Source organism: Serinus canaria, chromosome 3 (assembly GCF_022539315.1).
Source record: "Serinus canaria isolate serCan28SL12 chromosome 3, serCan2020, whole genome shotgun sequence".
NCBI lineage: Eukaryota > Metazoa > Chordata > Aves > Passeriformes > Fringillidae > Serinus > Serinus canaria.
In genome coordinates, this window is record NC_066316.1 from 17,475,026 (window position 1) to 17,494,303 (window position 19,278).

General features: G+C 41.0%; 1 protein-coding gene across 4 annotated transcripts in view; it reads right to left on the minus strand.

Moving 5' to 3' along the window:
- PCSK2 (proprotein convertase subtilisin/kexin type 2) overlaps nucleotides 1-19,278 on the minus strand; it is a 134,090-nt gene that overhangs the window by 97,375 nt on the left and 17,437 nt on the right. The window contains exon 1 of one of the 4 annotated variants that reach the window (XM_050971978.1): nucleotides 12,403-12,885. The exons of 1 other annotated variant lie outside the window; for it this stretch is intronic. In XM_050971978.1, the coding sequence (XP_050827935.1) occupies nucleotides 12,403-12,822 (420 nt within the window). In that variant the 5' untranslated portion in view covers nucleotides 12,823-12,885. Of the gene's footprint in view, nucleotides 1-12,402; nucleotides 12,886-19,278 lie in introns of those variants that run through there. 2 more of the 4 variants (XM_018921945.3, XM_009097167.4) reach the window with 2 other exon arrangements.

The window sequence follows — 19,278 nt, forward strand, 5'->3', positions numbered from 1 at the left end:
GTCTGTCACTAGTTTTAAGAGGTAATACAGAATACAAAAATAAAGATGAACATTGGTTCCAAGGCTTATCTTTAATATAAAATTTTACTGGCTCCTTGTCTTTAACATTGCATTTTATTGGCTCACTACAGAGCTCTACATACATTATGGTGCCCACAACAAGCTTAAGAACAACCTGAATTGCCCCCTCTTGTTTTAATGGGAACTATCTCTGCCCAGCCTTCCCATACTGCCTTTCACACTAATGCAGAATACCTACAGCACTCTGCTGACTTACATGCATCATTTCCAATGATTTCTCCCCAATACTGTAATATTCTAAAACCAGTCTACTTTAGTCTTTTGTTAAGGTTCCTCTCCCAAATTACTAATGGGGACAACAGTCTGCAACAACTTTCTTTGGAGCAAAATAATTTATAAATACAAGAAAGGCAATTTTTAGCAAGTTATCACCTTCTTTGGTCACCAAAATCAGCATAAATTAATCTGTCAGTGTATGGCATTCACAGAAAGCACTCATTCAGCCAGGCTGACAAGACCTTCCTCAGAACTCCTTGCCTGTAGTATGAATATGTGGCCATGGATGTGAGAGTTCAAACAAACACTGGTGCTAAAGGAAAAAAATATATACCCATGCCCCAAATAATAATTTAATATTTTCCCTTTTTTAAGGAAGTATTACACAAAACACTTCTCCCCATAGAGTCCAAGCACTGCCCAAGCATCACTCCTGACTTTGAAAGGATCCATAAATTGGCATAGGTGAGCTCTTTCATCCCATTACTGCTCAGTAATTACACCAACAGAAAATAGGACCTAAACCCAGTACAAATAAATGTATCTGGAGCCTTTGCAGGCCCCACACACCTCACACCTTCAGTTACCATTGTAAGTGAAGCACAACAAAGTACCTCACAGAAGAAATTAGAAACCTTTTTGAAACCTTTTCATCCCAGTTTCCTCAAATGCACTGAGGACGCTTATAAATATTCAATAATCATTTTTAAACTCTCTTGCTCTAATTTTCCCCCACCCCAATTATCATTAGAAATCATTTTACTTTTAAATACATAGACGGGAGCTAAGTCTGAAGTCAAAAACACTCACTTTAGGGATAAGGGCCATGTAATAGAAGAGCCAGCTAGAAACACAGGTGGCCTCAGGCACCAAAATGACACAGAACAAAGCACGAACATGAACGGATTAATTCAAATATTGGTAGAGAAAAGTAATAGCACAGAGGACTAAAGCTGCACCAGAGATCACGCAACATGAAATCCAGCCTACTGTGTCTCCACTGCCCCAGGCAAGGATTCACACTTGCTCATCTGTGTGCTATAATTATACTGAAGATTCAGAATAAGGATTTCAGTTGAAGCCAGGGCTCTCCAAACAGCCCCAAGGACTGGCACAGTCAGGCCCAGGTCTGAGTGCTAAGATTCAGTCTTCTGGCTCAGTTCTCCTTGTACCTGTGTCCTAGCCAGCTGCCTCCACCAAAGTCTGATCTGCTTCTCTTGGCAAATCTGGCAGGTGGAGGTGTTATAGCCATAGCTTCAACACTTCCAGAAGGTACATTTTATATGAAAACATCATCAGATCATCCTTGTGAAATCAATTCAGTAACACAAAGTGAAAATTCCTCTTAAAAATTAATTCATAAATGCCTGTCTTAGACATTTTCATGTGTTTTCAGCTCTGTTTCATATAAATATCCAACCATCTCTTAAAGGAATCAGCAACTGGTAGTGGGAGCAGTAAGGGACCAAGACTAAGTAGAGAGATACAAAATTCAATGGAAATATTTTAACACACATGATAACAAGGCCACCTATTACTGTTATTTAGAATAGTAGTTATTCTGTAAGAACCCAGCAACACTACTTTAAAAGTTCTACTCAAGCCAGCAGAAGTCATTTCCAATGGTTTCTCAAAAGTTTCCTCACCTCCACAGCCAAATATTTTCTCCTCTAGAAACAGAGTAAAGCCAAAAGTGATGTCCAAAGAATTTGTAGAATATTTACTTAAGGATTTTATTTTATCCAAAAGGACAAAACAAAGCCTTTTGTCTAGTCCCTCTCGCATGCAGCAAGAACAAGGTTAAACAGTCTCCTCAATAGCTGGACATGAGGTGTTTAATAAAAACCTGGAAGTAAATGGAAGAAACTTAACCAGTTATGGACTGTGTTTATACTTATGTGTCCAACCTGTCCACGGGGAATTCATCTGAATGCCCTGCACAATTCATGGCAAAAAAAAAAAAGAGGCCCTTTCATAGCATGATTCATCTCACTTCTCTGAGGTGGCCATGTTAGAATACAAGCAGAGCTGAGCCCCAGGAGCTCTTTCACTATGAAGCTTATAAGAGAAGCACTGCTGTTCAGGTAGAACAATTCTGATGTTAAATGGCTACTGTCTTTTTCTCAGTAGTTTTGTAGTTCAATGACCCCACCCAGTGCTTCCAAGCACTTACAGAACACGGCTCCATAGGTTTGGTTACAAGTTTGTGATATTAGGAATTTGATCTGCAATTGAATGAATCACACAGGTGTAAGGTTTTACTGTGTCTGTATCACTGTTAGGTTTGTCACTGAAGAGCTCCATCCTGCAAGCATGGATGTCATACAAGTCATCAGTGACAATACTCTGGATTTGCTGATACTTTTATCAGTGAATTGGAGAAGTCATTTGACACTTTAAAAATGGTTATTCTAGTTTATGGGAGTGGATCTGTGCAGAGTACAGAGTTTTATCTGTTACTCCCCAGTAACTATAAACACCATTATCAAGTCTACCACATGCCTTGTGAAAAGCAGGATACTTACGAGATTTTGAGGAGAATGTTGCTTATACACTAGACCTCAAATGGGACTGTCTGGGTTAATCCAGACTGTCACTACCTGGAGTAGGTAATTATTATTGCTTGGCTGACAGGCTGAAGTAAAGGCTGAGCAATCATCATTATGTCCTCTTACATAAATGGTGTGGCTGCAGGTGTGTAAGCAAGAGCAGCTCAGTCAAGCCCTGGGCACCAGAAAAAATTCTGGAATTCAGCACCAAAAACGTCACTGGGAGCATCTACCGTGTTGTCATTTTTAGCAGCAACAACTGACCACTGAGAAAAGGAGGAAACCTCTCCAATCATTCAGCTACACAATTCAATTGCAACCACACAAAGATCAGATAAACACACACATCATTTAGAATAATTAAGTAAATAAGATTTCATGAGAAGGTGAATCAATTAAATTTTCTTAAAGCAAGTGTTACACAAAATTTTTTCTACACAAATTGGGAGAATTTTACCATCCCATTAAAACAAAACAAAACCACCTCCACCCAATAAAAACAAAACAAAAACAAAGGAACACAACAAAATAGAATAAACAAACACGCACATACACACACCCCCAAACCTAAACAAACAAAAATGAGAAAAGAAGACAAACAGACTCCAGACACTCTTTAGAGACTATCAGTCACTACTTGCCCAGTTAATTAACCATAACTCATTTAGTCTGAGGCAGTCACTGCTGTAAGAATAAAGGGAGGAAAAAGGAGGGGAGTCCAGAAGTGGCTTTGCCAGTTCTACATTTTGTTAACAAAGGTGAATAAAATTTTGGCTCTGAGTACCTGTCTCCAGCTTGGACAGACATGAGTTTCAGTATCTTCTTATATTAGGAGAATCTTAGGCAATTAGAGCTGTAACATTCTTGTTTCAGTTGCCTCCCATGTAAAATGGCATACTCCTATAAGTAATAGTTTAGTTATTTTATTTATTGATAGGATTCACTTAATTAATGTTTGCGCAGCATTACAGGAGCCTGGCATCACGTCAGCTTCAGAAACACAGATAAAAGCCATGAGCTAAAGTTTGCTATTTAAAAAACAACATTCAGATGCAGCGTGCCCCAGACACAAAACAACAGTACTTAAACCTCACTGATGAACAAAGTGGCTACATGAACATCTGTGCAAGTGCTTAGCTCATGCAGCATCTAAAAGCAGAGTCAGGAACTTAAGACCAACTCAGAGCAAAATTAGTTGGTTACTCAAGAAGGCACAGATTATGGGAATTACTCTAATGCAAAGAGGCTAGCTCTTACTGACACTTTAAGAAGATCTGACCACTGTTGCAATTCAAAACCTTTACTCTTTCCTTTTTACTTCGTGTCTGTTTAATGCTAAGCTGCCAAGGAAGAGCTGATAGACAGAAAGTGCTTCACAGAGAGGTTTCTGTTATAACACCACACTGAAAAAGTCTTCCAGTTGCCAGAGAAGCAGTCAGATCCTTCAGAAAAAAAAATATGTGCTTTATGGGAGAGAAGCGCATGGGTTAGAAACAAAACTGCAACAATAAAGGACAGAAGGACAGGAGGGTCACACTGTTTCTCCTTTTTTTTTTTTTTTTTTTTAACATAAGGTGGTATGCTTGAGAAAAGCAGGGGAAGGAAGCCTCAAGAAAAATATTTTCAGCAGAGCCAAGGAAAATAAAACATTTTGGAACAGTGCTGTTTTCCTTATTTTTGTGAATTTTCTTGATTCTGCTAGGAGGAAGTCACAGACACTAGCCTCACTACCACAAGATCAGATCAGAGGCAAATCCTTTATTCACGCCACCACAACCTGGAGAGAGCTTCTGTTGACCCTTGACAAAAAAGCATAATGGTCACTACAAACAAGGAGCAGCTGCTCTGAGTGAGATCAAGAGGTCTATGGTAGACAGAAGAAAAAAGCATGACTTAAACCTAGCAATAATGATGAGAAAGGAAAGCAAACAGCAACCCCCAACACCACCCCTTATCCCTTACCCTTCCTCCCAGGGCCTCACTCACTGACCTTTCAAGCATCTGTGAATTAAGTCTTTTACTGACAATTAATAAATGATGGAAGTCTATTGCTGGCAGAAATTGTTTTCAGTCCAGCATGTGCTTGTATGTTATCTTGCTCCTATGACATTAGTCAAGCAAGGAAAATGTAGGAAAGGAAAATTTTAATTAATCACTCAGCGTTTCAGCCTTTAGAGCCTGAAAAACTGGTTTCTCTAGCAAGGTATAATATATTTAACATGAATAATAACTGTTCATGGGGAAAAGGGATTTTACAGACTCACACTGAGTGTTTCAGTCTTCATCAAAAGAAAGAAAAATATCCACTTGCTTTCCTGTCATGGTTCTATTCTGACCTCTATCTTAATTGTAGGAGAAACTGAATGGTTTTACAGTTAAGAGATGAAAAGTACATTTGCCTGTTTTTTTATATTACCATTTAAGTTTAAATGGCAATATAAAAATTAAAATATGGAAATGCTGTCAAGATGATGATCTCATAATCCACAACCATTAGCAGCCAATTTTTCCAAATGTGCAAATGTGTTCCAGTTCTGCTTTTTAATACTTCACTCAAATTCTGAACTGACAGTTCCACTTTACAACTGGCTCTAAATAACTTCTAAACAGCTAAGTTCAACTGAAATACTGTTCTAATATTAACTGATATAGGGAAGCATAAAGTCCCCGTGGGACTGATGGGAATCCAACAGCCATGGTTACAGCTAATTCACCATATTTGGCTGTATCTAAAAGCCTTAAAAAGAAGCTTTTGCTGCCCTTGGTGTTGCACAGTAGGTGACACAGTCAGTACTCACCCACAGAGCAGATTTCAGAATCACACTCCTCCGTTTCACTGGCTTTCCATAAAAAATGAGGTAGAAAGGATCATCAGGAAAGGGAAGGCTATATTCCACCTATTTTACTACCCACACAAGGAAGAGATTTACCTCTTTGGCTCTAAGTTTTGTATCCAACAATCATCTGAAACAGCAAATTTCTTTACTTAATAATTATAATATTTAAATACATGTTTGCTGGTTTTCAGGTTTTCATAGATTGATTCTTTGGATAAAACTTCTCTGACATATTACCATCATATTCATCTGGTAAGCAAATAATTTAGTTCAGTCATGAGTATCTGGGATACATGTGCCAGCTGGTTTGACGTAAACACTGAGGTCACTATTACCATTTGCTTTCTGTGGACAAAGTAGTTAAGAATGTAACATTTCCACAGAAGTCTTATTTAGGAACTGGGACACTGTCCCATTATTTACAGGACAATGTCCCAGTCTATTCCTTGTGAAAGAGCTATTGCTACCCAATTTATTTATTTATAATCACAATGTATAAATGGAGAGAGTGGCCAAGCTCATAATTTCTTTTTTAAGTCCAAGCTCCTGCTACTTGCTGAACAGAGCCAGCACAGCTGAGTTACACTGCTGAGCTACTATCATAAATCTATGACCAAACTGTATTTCACACTGCATGATAAACTGCGTGTCATGGCCACTCAGAACTTCACAGAGTACACATCAAATTCAGCTCTCTCTGTGATGCTGCTTTCTGTCACAAAACAAGGCCTGAGCCTGCTGAGCTGAAATTAAATCTCCATTTCATTAGCACAGGGTTTGCCTTTTCAATGAACTTATGAGAGTTAAAAGCAGAGTTTGCCTTGATTTACAAGAGCAACACACTAGACTTTGACAAATACTTGAGCAGTTCAGCTTCCTCCCACCAGAGGCTACGGATGGATGGAAGTGTTGAGCTGCTCACTGCAATATTTATAGCCACCATGCAGCAGCATCCTGTAAAGACCTGACCCATTTAATTATCTGAAAAAGTTGAAAGAAAAAAAAAGAAGAACAGGGTTTCTGATGACTGGAATAACATAGCAGAACAAAGGTAAATTTTACATCTACTAACAGCACTAAATTTGCTGCTACTGCTCACACAGAAACTACCCACCCTTCTGGAACTTTTGTGCAGTTCCAGTCCACTCTTCTGTGGACTGGAACTGCACAAAAGGGTTTCCCAGCTATAATATTTTTGTAAGAACTGGCATAATTTTTCATTCGTTTTAAGAATTTGGCTTGATTTCCAGCTCACAGAATATTCTGTGAGCATGGACATTTCTCAGAACTTACTACTGGAACCTATCTACCAGATAAATTCAACCTATGTTTTGTCAACGATTTTGCAACTGCTTTATTACAAGCCTTTGAAACTTGAGTGTCATGTCTTGATTTTAATTGAACAACTCCATTGATGGATGAGGTTAAGGGTCATATGCAAAACTTCTCTTTAGCTGCACTAAGCAGTAACTATTACCAGAATAACTATTCCAGGGAGTCTAGAAGCTCTTATGTTGCTGTTGCTTTTGCTTGGTTTTCTTTGTTTGTTTGAAATCAACATGGCTTTCTTGTTAAAAGCTCCCGCGGAAATTAAATTTCTGCTAATATTGTTCTGACTTGGAATGAGTAAAACATGTCAGTACTCCTACACTGATAGCAACAGCACTGCAATTAGGTTTGTTTCCTCACTTTAACCACATCAGTATAGTTACAGCAGTAAAAGTTTTCCTACGAGTTGGTAGGGTCTTATATCTTGTCATCTGGCATGTTATGTGAAGAAGATAGAAGGCTATCTTTCACCTTCATACAACAGTTGGATTTTCAAAAAGATAAAAAAAATTCAAATACCTCTGTCCTTTTCTGAAGGAGATAAGCAGCAGACCCAGTCTCTGGGACCATGTGCCTGCTAATAAACAAATAACGAGCACGCCAAGCACTCTGCTAGATGGCAGGAGATAGATTAGTAGAAAGCAGTTCTGGTATGCTGGGATCACAGCATTCATGGAATGCTGTCCACTTCTTACATGTTTTCTCCTTGACCCTGGCAAAACTAAATATATTGTAAAAACCAATAATTGCACATTTCCCCATTGGGCTGCAGGATCAAAAAAGAAAAAAAGTGTAAAAAGAACTGCACTTGTGATGCAGTTCCTGGGTCTCTACCACATGTTCTGTTTTTGCAAATGGGTCCAAACAACATGGAATAAATGAAATTGGAAATGCAGGCAGCTTTATAAACTGAGAGAGTTCCATAACTCTGTTTAATAAGCTGTAGTTCAGGAAAAAAACCCAAAAATCTGTAAAGGTAAGGTTTAATCTGCATGTTTTGCTAAGAAACAATTACACCACATTCAAAACAGTAATGAAGCAATTACAATGGGGATCTACAGTAGGGGAGACTAACCTTATTGTTTTACACTCATACAAGTGTAAGATCTGACAAGGTAATTATTTTATAGCTCAAACAGAACACTCACCACCAGCAAACAGTCTGAGTCTCTGGTAGAGAAGGAGCTTTACAGAAACTGGGATAGGGATGTGCTTGAGCCTGTGATTTACAGATCTTCTTGATAATTTACAGCTTTCATGTGCATAATTGATTACATTTAAGTAACAGGAATTTTTTTTGTTTGTTCCAAGTTAGCTAGTGTTTGCTCCTGGAGCTGTTTATGCATCCAAGGCAAAACACAAAGTATAAAGTATTAAAAAAAAAAAAAAAAAAAAAAAAAAAGCAAACACCTATTTTCCACATTTAGAGGTTGATCTGCACAGGAGGGCATTTTAAGGTTTTAGTATGGGCATCCCAGGACGAAATGTTCAGGATCCCTGACAGAAATCCCAGCAAAGTGCTCTCAAGGCTGTGAACTCATTATTCTGCCTCTTGGTCTGCCTTCTACACCACATCAACTCCCACCTCACAGGCTCCCTGCCTAAATGCAGGGAAGTGGGTTGCTGCAGTAAGAAATATAGCTTCTTTATCTGTTAAGTTTTGCTTTTGATAAGTCTGTATTTATGCAAGGTAAAGAAAAAGCTAACTAACAAGAAAACCTGAATGCTCACAGCGTTTAATAAAGAAATTACTGGTTGGTTCCAGAAAGCCTGGTCCTCAACCAGCAGCCTCCTAAGCAAAAAACAGCAAGCAAACCAGTCACAGCTGTGAGAGGCAAGACTGAGTTTTTGCAAGATTTAGAGGGATAAGGAATCAGGTGATACAAGGAAAAAATAGACCAGCTTTAGGCAACATAAACACAAAATTCTCCACGTTTTCAAATCCACGTTTGGTTCTTATTTTAGAATCTGGGGCCACTAGCTATTTAAAACCCTGTTAAAACCTCAATGCAAAATTTTTACCCTTTTAGTTATGGTGGCATTTTGTGGACTGTCTCAGTCTCGCTGTTGTTGATGAAATGGAAAGAGATGCCTAAACTCTGATCTCCAAATAGAAGACCTTTCTAAATGCATCTTCCACCTCTCCTTGTTAGAAATTAATTGAAAATTGCAAGGCAAGATCAGAAAGCAGCTTTTTTCAGCCTGCATTAAGAAATGTATTCTGGTGACAACAACACCAAGAAGCAAATAAATCAAATGGGGGGGGAAAAAAAAATCAATCAAAACCAAAACCTTGGGTTTTTTTGCAGTTCTTACAATATTACAGGGGGCATTCTCAAATTCCTGAATGCTCAGAGATGGTAAGACTAACCATTTTAAGAAAAAGTATGTTTTATCACAGTATCTGTTTCACCAGAAATACACAGAATCAATTTTAGCAGGTAAAAATGGACTGAAAATTTGCAAATATTAAAATAAGAATCAAAGAGCACAATCAGCATTACAAAGATGTCTGTATTCAGGATTAATTCAGAGAAGATTAAAAAAACACTAACTACTCTTTTTGACAGGATCCTAGACCTAAACAAAAGCACCTGTTTATGTAAGCACCAAGCCCTTCTCAATCAACTTATCAAGCACTGAATTTAAAGCACACATTTAGCCTACCTGACATCTTGTAGGGGTTTCAGAGTGATGGTAGGGAGCATGGCCAAAGAATCAGTTAGAAAGCGCATCATGCAGCCCATAATATTAATCTTAAAGGCGATGTTTTCTCATGCATTTCCAGACAAATCTGCTGTTAAGTAAATAGTATGCACTTGCTCAGAGATTGCTTGTTATTGGGAAAAAAAAATGCACTAAAAATACATAATTTAAAAACTAGCTCACATAAAATCATGTTAAAAGAGATCTGTGATACCCTAAAGGCATAAAAGGAATCTTTCTCATATGCATCTTAAATTCACACACTTTAAAAAAAAGAAAAATCTGCTCTTGTGTTCCTACACTGCACTGAAACAAAGGTGATTATTTTCAGACCATGGCTCCTCTCCAATATGGGCAAAGTTAACTGGATTTGTTTTAAGTAACTCAATATAGCATCCAAACAGCATGTGTCATTGAAGTAGCTAAAAGACCACTTCTCTTTGTGATGTAATTTGGGAGTGGGGGGGTGTGCTGGTATTTTTTGAATATTTCATTAGACAGCATACCTACACATAGTACTTTCCCTCAAGAGCTTCCCACTAACAGCTCTGCGCTTCTCTATGTGCCATGTTCAACTTCCTGCACTGTGGATATCACCATGAAAGCTAAGTCTGCAGACAAGCCTGAAGATAGCAAAGCAGAGAGGAGATTCCTCAGCTGAAGAATACTGAAGAGCCACTGGCATAAATGATACACGCTTCTATTGGCAGCCAATTATCCCCACCCAAACCCCTGAGAATAGAGATTGCTATCAACCTCTCATGGATTATTCTCCAACACAGCCAAACCCTACCAACTTTTCCCCTTCCCTAAAATTACTGTCTTGCAGAAAGCAGAGTGCTATTTTCTCTTACATCGGGGAAAAGGGGTGGCAAGCTTACTGGCTTTTCAGGGATGGGGATAGTATAACCAGAAAACTTCAGAGAGCATGTTCTGAGTACAGGACCCACTGCCATCACCTGCTGCCCCACACCATGAGCACACACACACATCACACTATGGCTCTGCTGGGCTTCATTCCTAGAGACACCCATGTTCACAGCATCCCCATAGTGATGATCCTGGAAAACAGGTACTCTCTCTCCTCTTGCATACTCAAGGGACTTCCCTCCAGCTCAGGTGAGCTACAAGGCTGATTTCCACGAAGAGGCTGTATGTCTCCTAATTGGGCTGAAGCATCCTGGGGAGAAGCATAGCAGAGGGCAGAGGATTTGAACAACCAAGAAGTTGCATGTCTCCATCCTACAAAATCTCTCTCCCTGCCTCTTCCCCACTTGGACCACAGGATCATTTCAAAGCATCTAGCAAAAGTCATAAGAAATTGATCTATGCAGGAACATACTCTTCTATCCTCATAAGGCCTCATCAGTCAGCTGACCCCAGGAGAGGAAGAAGGGAGCACAATCAGGAAGAGACTAGAAAAGGAAAACTGTAAACAAAAAAGCTGTATCTAAATCTCACATAACAAAACCTAATGCACACAATCAATCCTTTCCCAAATGGATCAGCAGCTGTCACTATCACAAGAAGTCGGTGTGCCTAAAACAAAAGCATCTTATCTGAGCAGGAATTAGCTGTGGTCACAGCAACAATGATCTTGTCCTAATTTCTCTAACAAGCTCCCACTGGAGTTGAAACGAGGCAACCTGAGGGAGGGAGTCTCACTTGATAAGTTTTTTTTTAATTTTAATTTTTAAATCAAGGCTTAAAGCCATTTCACTCATTCAAATTCAGGGTGGTATTATCATTCATTTCCTTGGCTGTAGGACCAGGCTGTCATTGTATAACTGCCAGGAAATGAAAAAAACCAAACAAACAGCAGCAACACTCACAGCCCGCTTTCCTTTCGCACCCCTCTAAGCAAGTCTGCCAGGAACTGTATTGACCAGGGCACTGTATCAGCCTCTCCCTGTTTCTACACCAGGTCTTACTGTACTCTAAAATATTTAGAGGTCTAATTATTACTTGAATAGGAGAGATTTCTAGCAGAGGTGGACACTCTAGGAGCCAGGAGGGAACCTGTCACTCTGGCTACACTTGATTTCCTAGGACCTCAAGAGTGAAAACAACCTCCAATGGCACTTGAAGTTTCCCAACCTGTATTTTTAGTGAAAAGCATTCACACTTATCATGGGGTCATCCTATTTCTCTAGGAGAATAATACGAGTATTAAGAAGCCCACCAGCATCAAAAATTGAGTGTCAAAACCCCTATGAAATCTTCTATTCAAATTGTCTGCAGGCTTCTCCACGGAGATGAGTCTCTCCTTTTCCCGTACGTGCTCCGAGCCGTTCCAGGCGCGCTCGGGAAGCCCTAAGCAGCAGCTCCAGCCCCGCAGAATGGGAGTTTCTCCATGGCAGGATGTTTACATAGTAAGTCAAAAGTCACCGAGTTACCATGTGGGAAACTCCGCTTTCCCTCCAAGATAACCACCCTGCTGGGCCAATGCCAGAAGCACCTGCAATTGCTCTTGGCACCGCTATTCCTCAAAGCCCCTCGAGAAGCGGAAATTAACGCGGGTACAGCGGGACGCGCTCCGCACCGTCCCTTCCCGCAGGTGTGCGGCGGCCAGAACCACGCCAGGACCACCCCTACGCCGCCAGCAGGCCCACGACACGACACCGCATGCCCCGAGCCCAACGTGAAGGGCACCGCAGAGCTCCGACCCTGCGCGGGGGGCTTACCTTCCGTACCCCACCGAAACCGTGCTCCTCCGCTACCCGCTCGGCCTCCGCCTGGCCCCCGTCGTGCAGCTCCACCAAGAAATGGTTGCTGTAGACGGCACCACGGCCCGGGGGGCCGAGTAAGTGCAGGAGAAAGAGGACGGGGAGGGGGCCCCGAAGCAGCGGCGGCCCCGGCGGCATGGCCCCGAGCTGCGCGCCCGCGGAGGCAGCCCGCCGTGCGGGCGGGCGAGAGGAGAAGCGCCAAAAGATAGGAGGGGAGGAGGGCGAAAAAAATTTAAAACAAATGAGCGCAGCAGAGGCAAGTGGAGAGCAGCGCGGAGAGAACCGGCGGGGCGCTGCGGATGCGTGTTCCACGGCTGCCGAGGGGCAGCACCAACCGAGAGGGAAGGGGGGGGGGGGGACGCGCGCGCTGCCAATCATGGAGGGGAGGATCGCTTCGGCCCCCCTTCCCTCCCAGCTCGCGGCTCCCGGAACGCTCCTCACGCCTCCCCAGCACCCAACCCACGCTTCATTCCCACCTTCCACAGCCCTGCCCCTGCAAAGCCGCACCCCCGGATTGCACCGAGGCAGCGCACGCCAGCCCCCTCGTAGCTCCAGGCGAGCCGAGCCGAGCCGTGCCTGGACTTCTCCCCCTGTTCCTGGTGAGGGGGAAGATTGCCGAGGGGAGGCTCCGAACCTGGAGCCCGTACGCGCGTGGCTGTAGGGATTGGGAACAAAAGACTGTAGGGAACAAAAGACTGGCAAAACCCTCACCCGCCGGGACTGGCGCCCAGCTTCTCTCTTCGACCCAGCGAACACAAAGTATCTGGAGATTCCCCAGACCTACCGTTCTAGCCAGAGCCTTGCACCAGCTGCTCACAGGGCCCTCAGCAACCTGTCCTTTATACCTCTTTTTAGAAAAGCAAATGGACAGAGAGGTGGTTAAGCAGTGACAGTGCAAAGCCAGGGGAAAACCTCAGGCTCAGGCTGAGGGCTCCTCACTTACTCCCGGTCTACGCTGCCAGGATGCTCAGGAACACAAAGATACCCAGGCTCCCTGAGCAATCTCCAAACAGTTTGCAGGGGATGACTGGCAGGAAAGTACCTGGGCCTTCCCTGTGCTGAGACAGCCAAGCACTGAGAATGTTCTGTGCACAGGTGGGATTGCAGAGGTAGCAGCACCTAAAAAGAATGGGAGCTCAGTTCTGTAAGTAATCTCCCATCTGCTATGATTGGAAAGGAACAGTACAGATTATGCAAGTTTATGGCAAAGTATAGTTTAGCTTTTTCCCGCAGATACATCTGTTAATTTGTCATACCAAAGGTTAATCCTTTGATGGATCCCTGAATGATCCCCTGGGAAATACTTGGGACACAGAAAGCACAGTCTTCTTTAAAACATACAAAATTATAGCTTTACTGTAATCTGTCCTGCAAATGGTCAAATGGGGTACACATGTTAAATAAATCAGGGAAAACAAAGGAAAACATCAAAAATCAGAAACAAGGCTCTTCTTCCATTATCCTAAAATGCTTTAGAAACAACAGAGGAGCTGACTGCATCATTGTGAATCCAAATGAGCATTGGTTTGTCATGACAAATTATTGATTTCCTTCCTCTGGATAAAAGAAATCCCTATTCAAACAGGAAGGAAATGGCAACTTGAAGCCTAATCCAAAGCCCAGTTACATAAACAGAAGTGTTGTAAATGAATGACTGATGTTGAAAAAAATCAAACATGAAGAAAAGGTAAACCATGAGAAATGGCACAATAGAGAAGGAAAATAACTTTGCAGTCTCATAAAGAGATTAGTCTTAGTGTTGGTAGAATTCATGTTTTAGATACTTGTTCAAAGACATGGCAGTTACTAAGCATACTTTATATATTATTTCTTTAAACCAAGTTGTTTGTTTTCATTAATAGTCAGCAACGCCTCTCCTTACAATATTTTTCCAGTATTAAAACATTTCCAGGTAACTTGGGGCCTGTGAGCTCCTGGATCAGTTATACCTATTGGTGACTGCTTGACAGCTAGTGGAGGCCCTGATGGTTTCCATCCACAGTTGTTCCTTGATATCAGAAACAGAAGGAAAATAAAAGTAGGAGAAAGGCATTTTGTCTAATTTAAATTCCTATATATAGGAGTTTTTTTCCCCAGAGTTCTTCCCTGCGTTGACACACCTCTTTTTACTTTGGTGCCAGTCCATAGAAAGAGGAACACCAATAACAAAGGCAACGGAACAGCCCTCCTGGCTCCCTCTTACCAGCAAGGCAAGATTCTGCACACATTCAGAAATGAGGATCATAGCACAGGTCTGGATGAGGGGTGTGACTGAATCATTCTCTGTGCATATTCTGACAGCCCCAACTGCCACCTGTCAGTACTGCTCTGCAAGCTGGTACCATTAAAGGGACATTGCCAACAAGGGAGCATCCACTGTCTATAGCTTGAAAACCTTATAATGACAAGCTTTGATGGCTTTGTCTGTGTGATGTTAAAAAATAATTATTTTTATAAAAGGATTAGTTTAGGAAAGGCCAGTTTAAAAAGTAAAATCTAAACACCAAGAAGAGAAAACTCCACCAAAAGCAGCAATTTAAAGAAAAATAGTCATTATGTTGGTGACTACAGAAGTTTAAGACTAGACAGGAACACTGGGATTTCTAACCTAGTACTTTATGTTAACTGTCGGGCTTATTGGCATTAATTCTTGCCTCTGGTCCATAGTCCTTTTTTCCTTTACATACAAACGTTGAATTAACAATCAAGACTGATCTATTACAGCCATTGGGGAAATGTTCCAATGACTGTTTACAGTCATTTGTAAAAAGTTATATCTGTGCCTCTCTTTAAAATGCTGATCAATCCTACACTGACTTCTAGGTTTTGTTCTTATTATTAATTTTTTCATGGAACTGGTGAACTATTATTTTCTCCAGATGACTTTTAAGATTGTGATGATAAAGACACAGAGTCAAAACTCCCTTGAATGTCTTCCTGTAAGGCACATTTTCCATCCCTTCAATCGTTCACATAAATCTTTTTACTTCTTGAATTGTGAACTGTAGCTGCATCAGATATTTTTTCAGCAGAGGTCAGGCCAGTGTTAAATGGATATTACATCACAATCCTATCCTTACTGGGTACCCAGTCTTTCACCAGCTGAGGATTTCATTCAGCCTCCATGCTGCTGAGTCTCCCTGATGTGCAGCAATGCTGATGCTGACTTTCAGATCTCTCATCCTCTCTGAGCCCTCTTCAGGACAGGTTATTGTATCCTGCATGGTCAACAATCTTTGTACCTAGATATTTATGACTGTACTTGGTCAAAAAACACATAATTTACGTGCATGGAGCTTTCCAATCAATCACTCAGCACTAATCTCTTTTATACTTTATGGCTTTCTTCTTTAACCTACTTACTTTATTAGTAATGAGTTTATATTGATGTACTGGATTAGCAAGATTTTAGAGAGATAATTTCTTGGCCCCAGTCCTTTGGAACCTCTGCAGAATCAAATCAACTCCAGCAATGATTCCCAGTTTGTAATTATACTTAAGAACCTAGCATTTAATCAGTTTTTAGTCTGTGTCATAAAGGCTGTTTTTATTTTTGTATCCTATTTATTTACTGGCATGTCACACAGTATTAAGGGTCTCCCAGACACAAAAAATGTCATAGATTCAATGGATCAAAAAAACTGCAATTTTTTTCAATTTCATCAGGTAGTCCAGTAAAAGATACTAAGGTTCCCCCAGAAATTCTGGCTTGTCTAACATAAGACAAATAAACAACAGTACTAGCTTTACCAGTGAAAACTACAACAGTGCTTAAAAAAATGTATATAAAATGAGTTTAAAAATCCCAGTTCAAAATGGATTTCTGACTACATTTTTAAACAACCATTAAATTACTACAATTACTACATAGTGAAAGCCAACATGTAATTGGCTTTCACTATGAGGTCAATGAATTACTAATTTTAAATTCAATGTTTCTTTCCCAGAGGGCTGCACAGGATGGTGCCATGCCAAGAGACCAGCACGTCAGAGGAAGTTGCAAGAACTCATTTCCTTGCTGTGGAAGTAACAGAATCCTAAGTCCAAGATTTACATTGCATTCGTCTTTAATCATTCATCCTAGCAGATGCATGAGCAGTAGTGTTCTGAAGAGCTAGAAACAGAGCATTGCAATAATTAAATTTCATGTTATGAGAGAACAAAACACATAAGCATCCTTTGGCACAACTCTGAGTCTCCTTTAAACCTATCTTTCTGAAGCTGTGAAGTAAGCATATATGCTTCAAGTGCACTCTGGAGCAGGCTCAAAGATACCTACATTTAGAGGAACAGAAATAGGATTAAAAAGACTTGAGAAGAGATTTCCAAGGAGAGGAGTTGGATTCATAGTTTAAAAGGCCACAGTTGAAAGTGAAACAGTATCAATTGACAATTTTATTTAGGACAGGGAATAAACAGACCTATATGAATAAAAGCAAGAACTAGAGTAAGGAAATAATTTCCAATATATGTCCAGATGGGGCTGGTCCGGGCTTGTCTAGCCTTTGCTGCTTGACTGAAAGGCGGCACTGTAGTGTTTTCGCCTCAGAGACACCTCTGGCTGTCTGGTAGCTGCAGCTTGCGCTGGAGACAAGTTCAGACATGCACAAGCCCCGGTTTACCTCTGTGCAGATGCTTTAAGGCGAGGTGAAGGAAGGAGTGGATTCTGCCAGAGGTTCGATCCAAAGTTTATTCAGATGGCAGGCTTCTAAATCCCATAACAACAACTAACAGAATGCCGAACCGCATGGTTGCTAGCTCTTTTAACCCCCGGGAGAGGGGGAGGGGAGGGGTAAGGAACCCACCAACCAGGTGCAGGGTGGGCAGGTCTCAGGCGCAAAGGATACCTGGGTGGGCCAATGGACCCCCAGGGATGCAGGGCATCTTTTGAACTCTGCCAATCACTCGATGCCCCTCTGGAATGCCAGGATTGACAGACAGCACCGAGCGGGGTTCAGGGTGGGGAGAGGGGGAAGTGATTGACACCTGGGAAAGGACAGGATACCTGAGACAAACTATGACATCACACTGCTACACTAGAGAATATAGAAGAATATAAAGAGTATATTGTCTGTGTATCCAGAATACAGGACAACTTGAATAACTGAATGTGCAGAATGAAAACAATAGAGTGAAATGCTATGGGGAAATGCCACATATGTTGAGCTGAAAAATCCCCTGCTGAGCTGGCCCACTACAGCTACAGGATCAAAGTCACTTCAGGATTCTAGAAGCTCTCTAACAGTGTGTCTGTCCATTAGCATTGCTGTGGATCATCTTAGACAGTGTATAAAAGCAAATTTTAATTGGTTTGTTTTGATAATGAGCAGCATACATATGAGCAAAGCAGAAACCATGGTAAATGAGTTCAGAGAGCACAGCTATGATCCACTTTGGGCTGATTTGGTAATCAGCCATGACTGTTTCAAAGAGGGTTTTCATAAAACACATCTAGGCCATTTTAGTACAACGATGGAAAGATGGATGGATGAGTTACCACAGCAAAGCCAAGCATGATGAAGCCCAGCAACAGCAGTGTTACTGTGTGAGGGTTCTAGATTAAAGAGCTTGGCATACATCTATCTTAGATGACTTCAAGATCATTTTCCCTACTTAAAAATACTTCTCTGACCATTTTCATTGTTTTAAACTATCAAAATATTTTATTACTGTTACAAATATATTAACAATGGAAGAATTATTTATAGGCACATGATCTCTTGCATGTTATGTTGAATGTTGTTACTGAAGAGAGATGGCTACAGCAGGGACTCCTTCTATATCTAAGATATGTGAGCCCAGGAAGCTTAGCAGTTACCAGTCACAGGAATTATGACCAAGGATAAAATATTTTGTGCCATCACCATGTGAATTGCATGGGCCTTTTAAAGTTAAAAGACATTTGGAATCTGGGAGCCTATTCCACAGCTTCTAGTTATATAAACTTTAAGTTGCAGTCAGGATCTTTCCAATACACTTTTATCTATGCAAGTGTCAGACTGAACATGTACTAATTTGAAGAGTGTAGTTTTCAGCATCCATTGCCTGCAGGCCAGCAGGTCTGCAGGCAATGAGCATGGGAGAATGAAAGGTGTAATTACCTCTTCAAGCAGTTTGGGGTTTTTTTGATTTATGATCCCATTCATAAGGACCAGAGGGGCTGTTAAGCAACATGGTACCTGACAGGGCAGTGAAAACTATTGAGATAACCAATGAGCATAATCTCTTACACTTCTTTAATGAGGGCACAATCCAAATTCAACAGAGAGAAATAGCTTACAGGTAAAATACACATTGACAAAAAAGAAAAATTAAGCCCTTTAAAAAAGGGTTGGAGGTTAGGCCTGTGCTGAAAGCCTCAAGAGACTATGGCATGTACATGTCTGTTTTCTAAATAGGAATATGATTATCCATGCACAGAAGCTGTTCCCTGAATCCAACTCTTAGCCACTGCTTAATATCCACATAGACAGATGTTCAGCTTAGGCAGCTATGGCAAAGAGGTACTAAAATTCATGAAAATATGTGCTTCATTTATTTTAAGAGGATATGATTGCTACCGTTGCCAGACTTCTATGCTTTTTCTGCTACTGAGTCTTTGCTGAAGACCATCTGTCTGGAAAAATAATGTCTGTGCAAATGATCTTAGAGAACTAGAATTGCTCAGCAGAGTCAGTTTGGAGCAGATGGTCTTAGTGACATTTTAGAAGATAACAATGGGTGAGAGAAAGCTTCTAAGCAAGACCTGGAAATACTAGCATTTAAAAAAGCCAAAACAAAACCAAAAGCCAACAAAAGACTTAAGGGAAATGGTACAATAAATGCGAGGTAAAA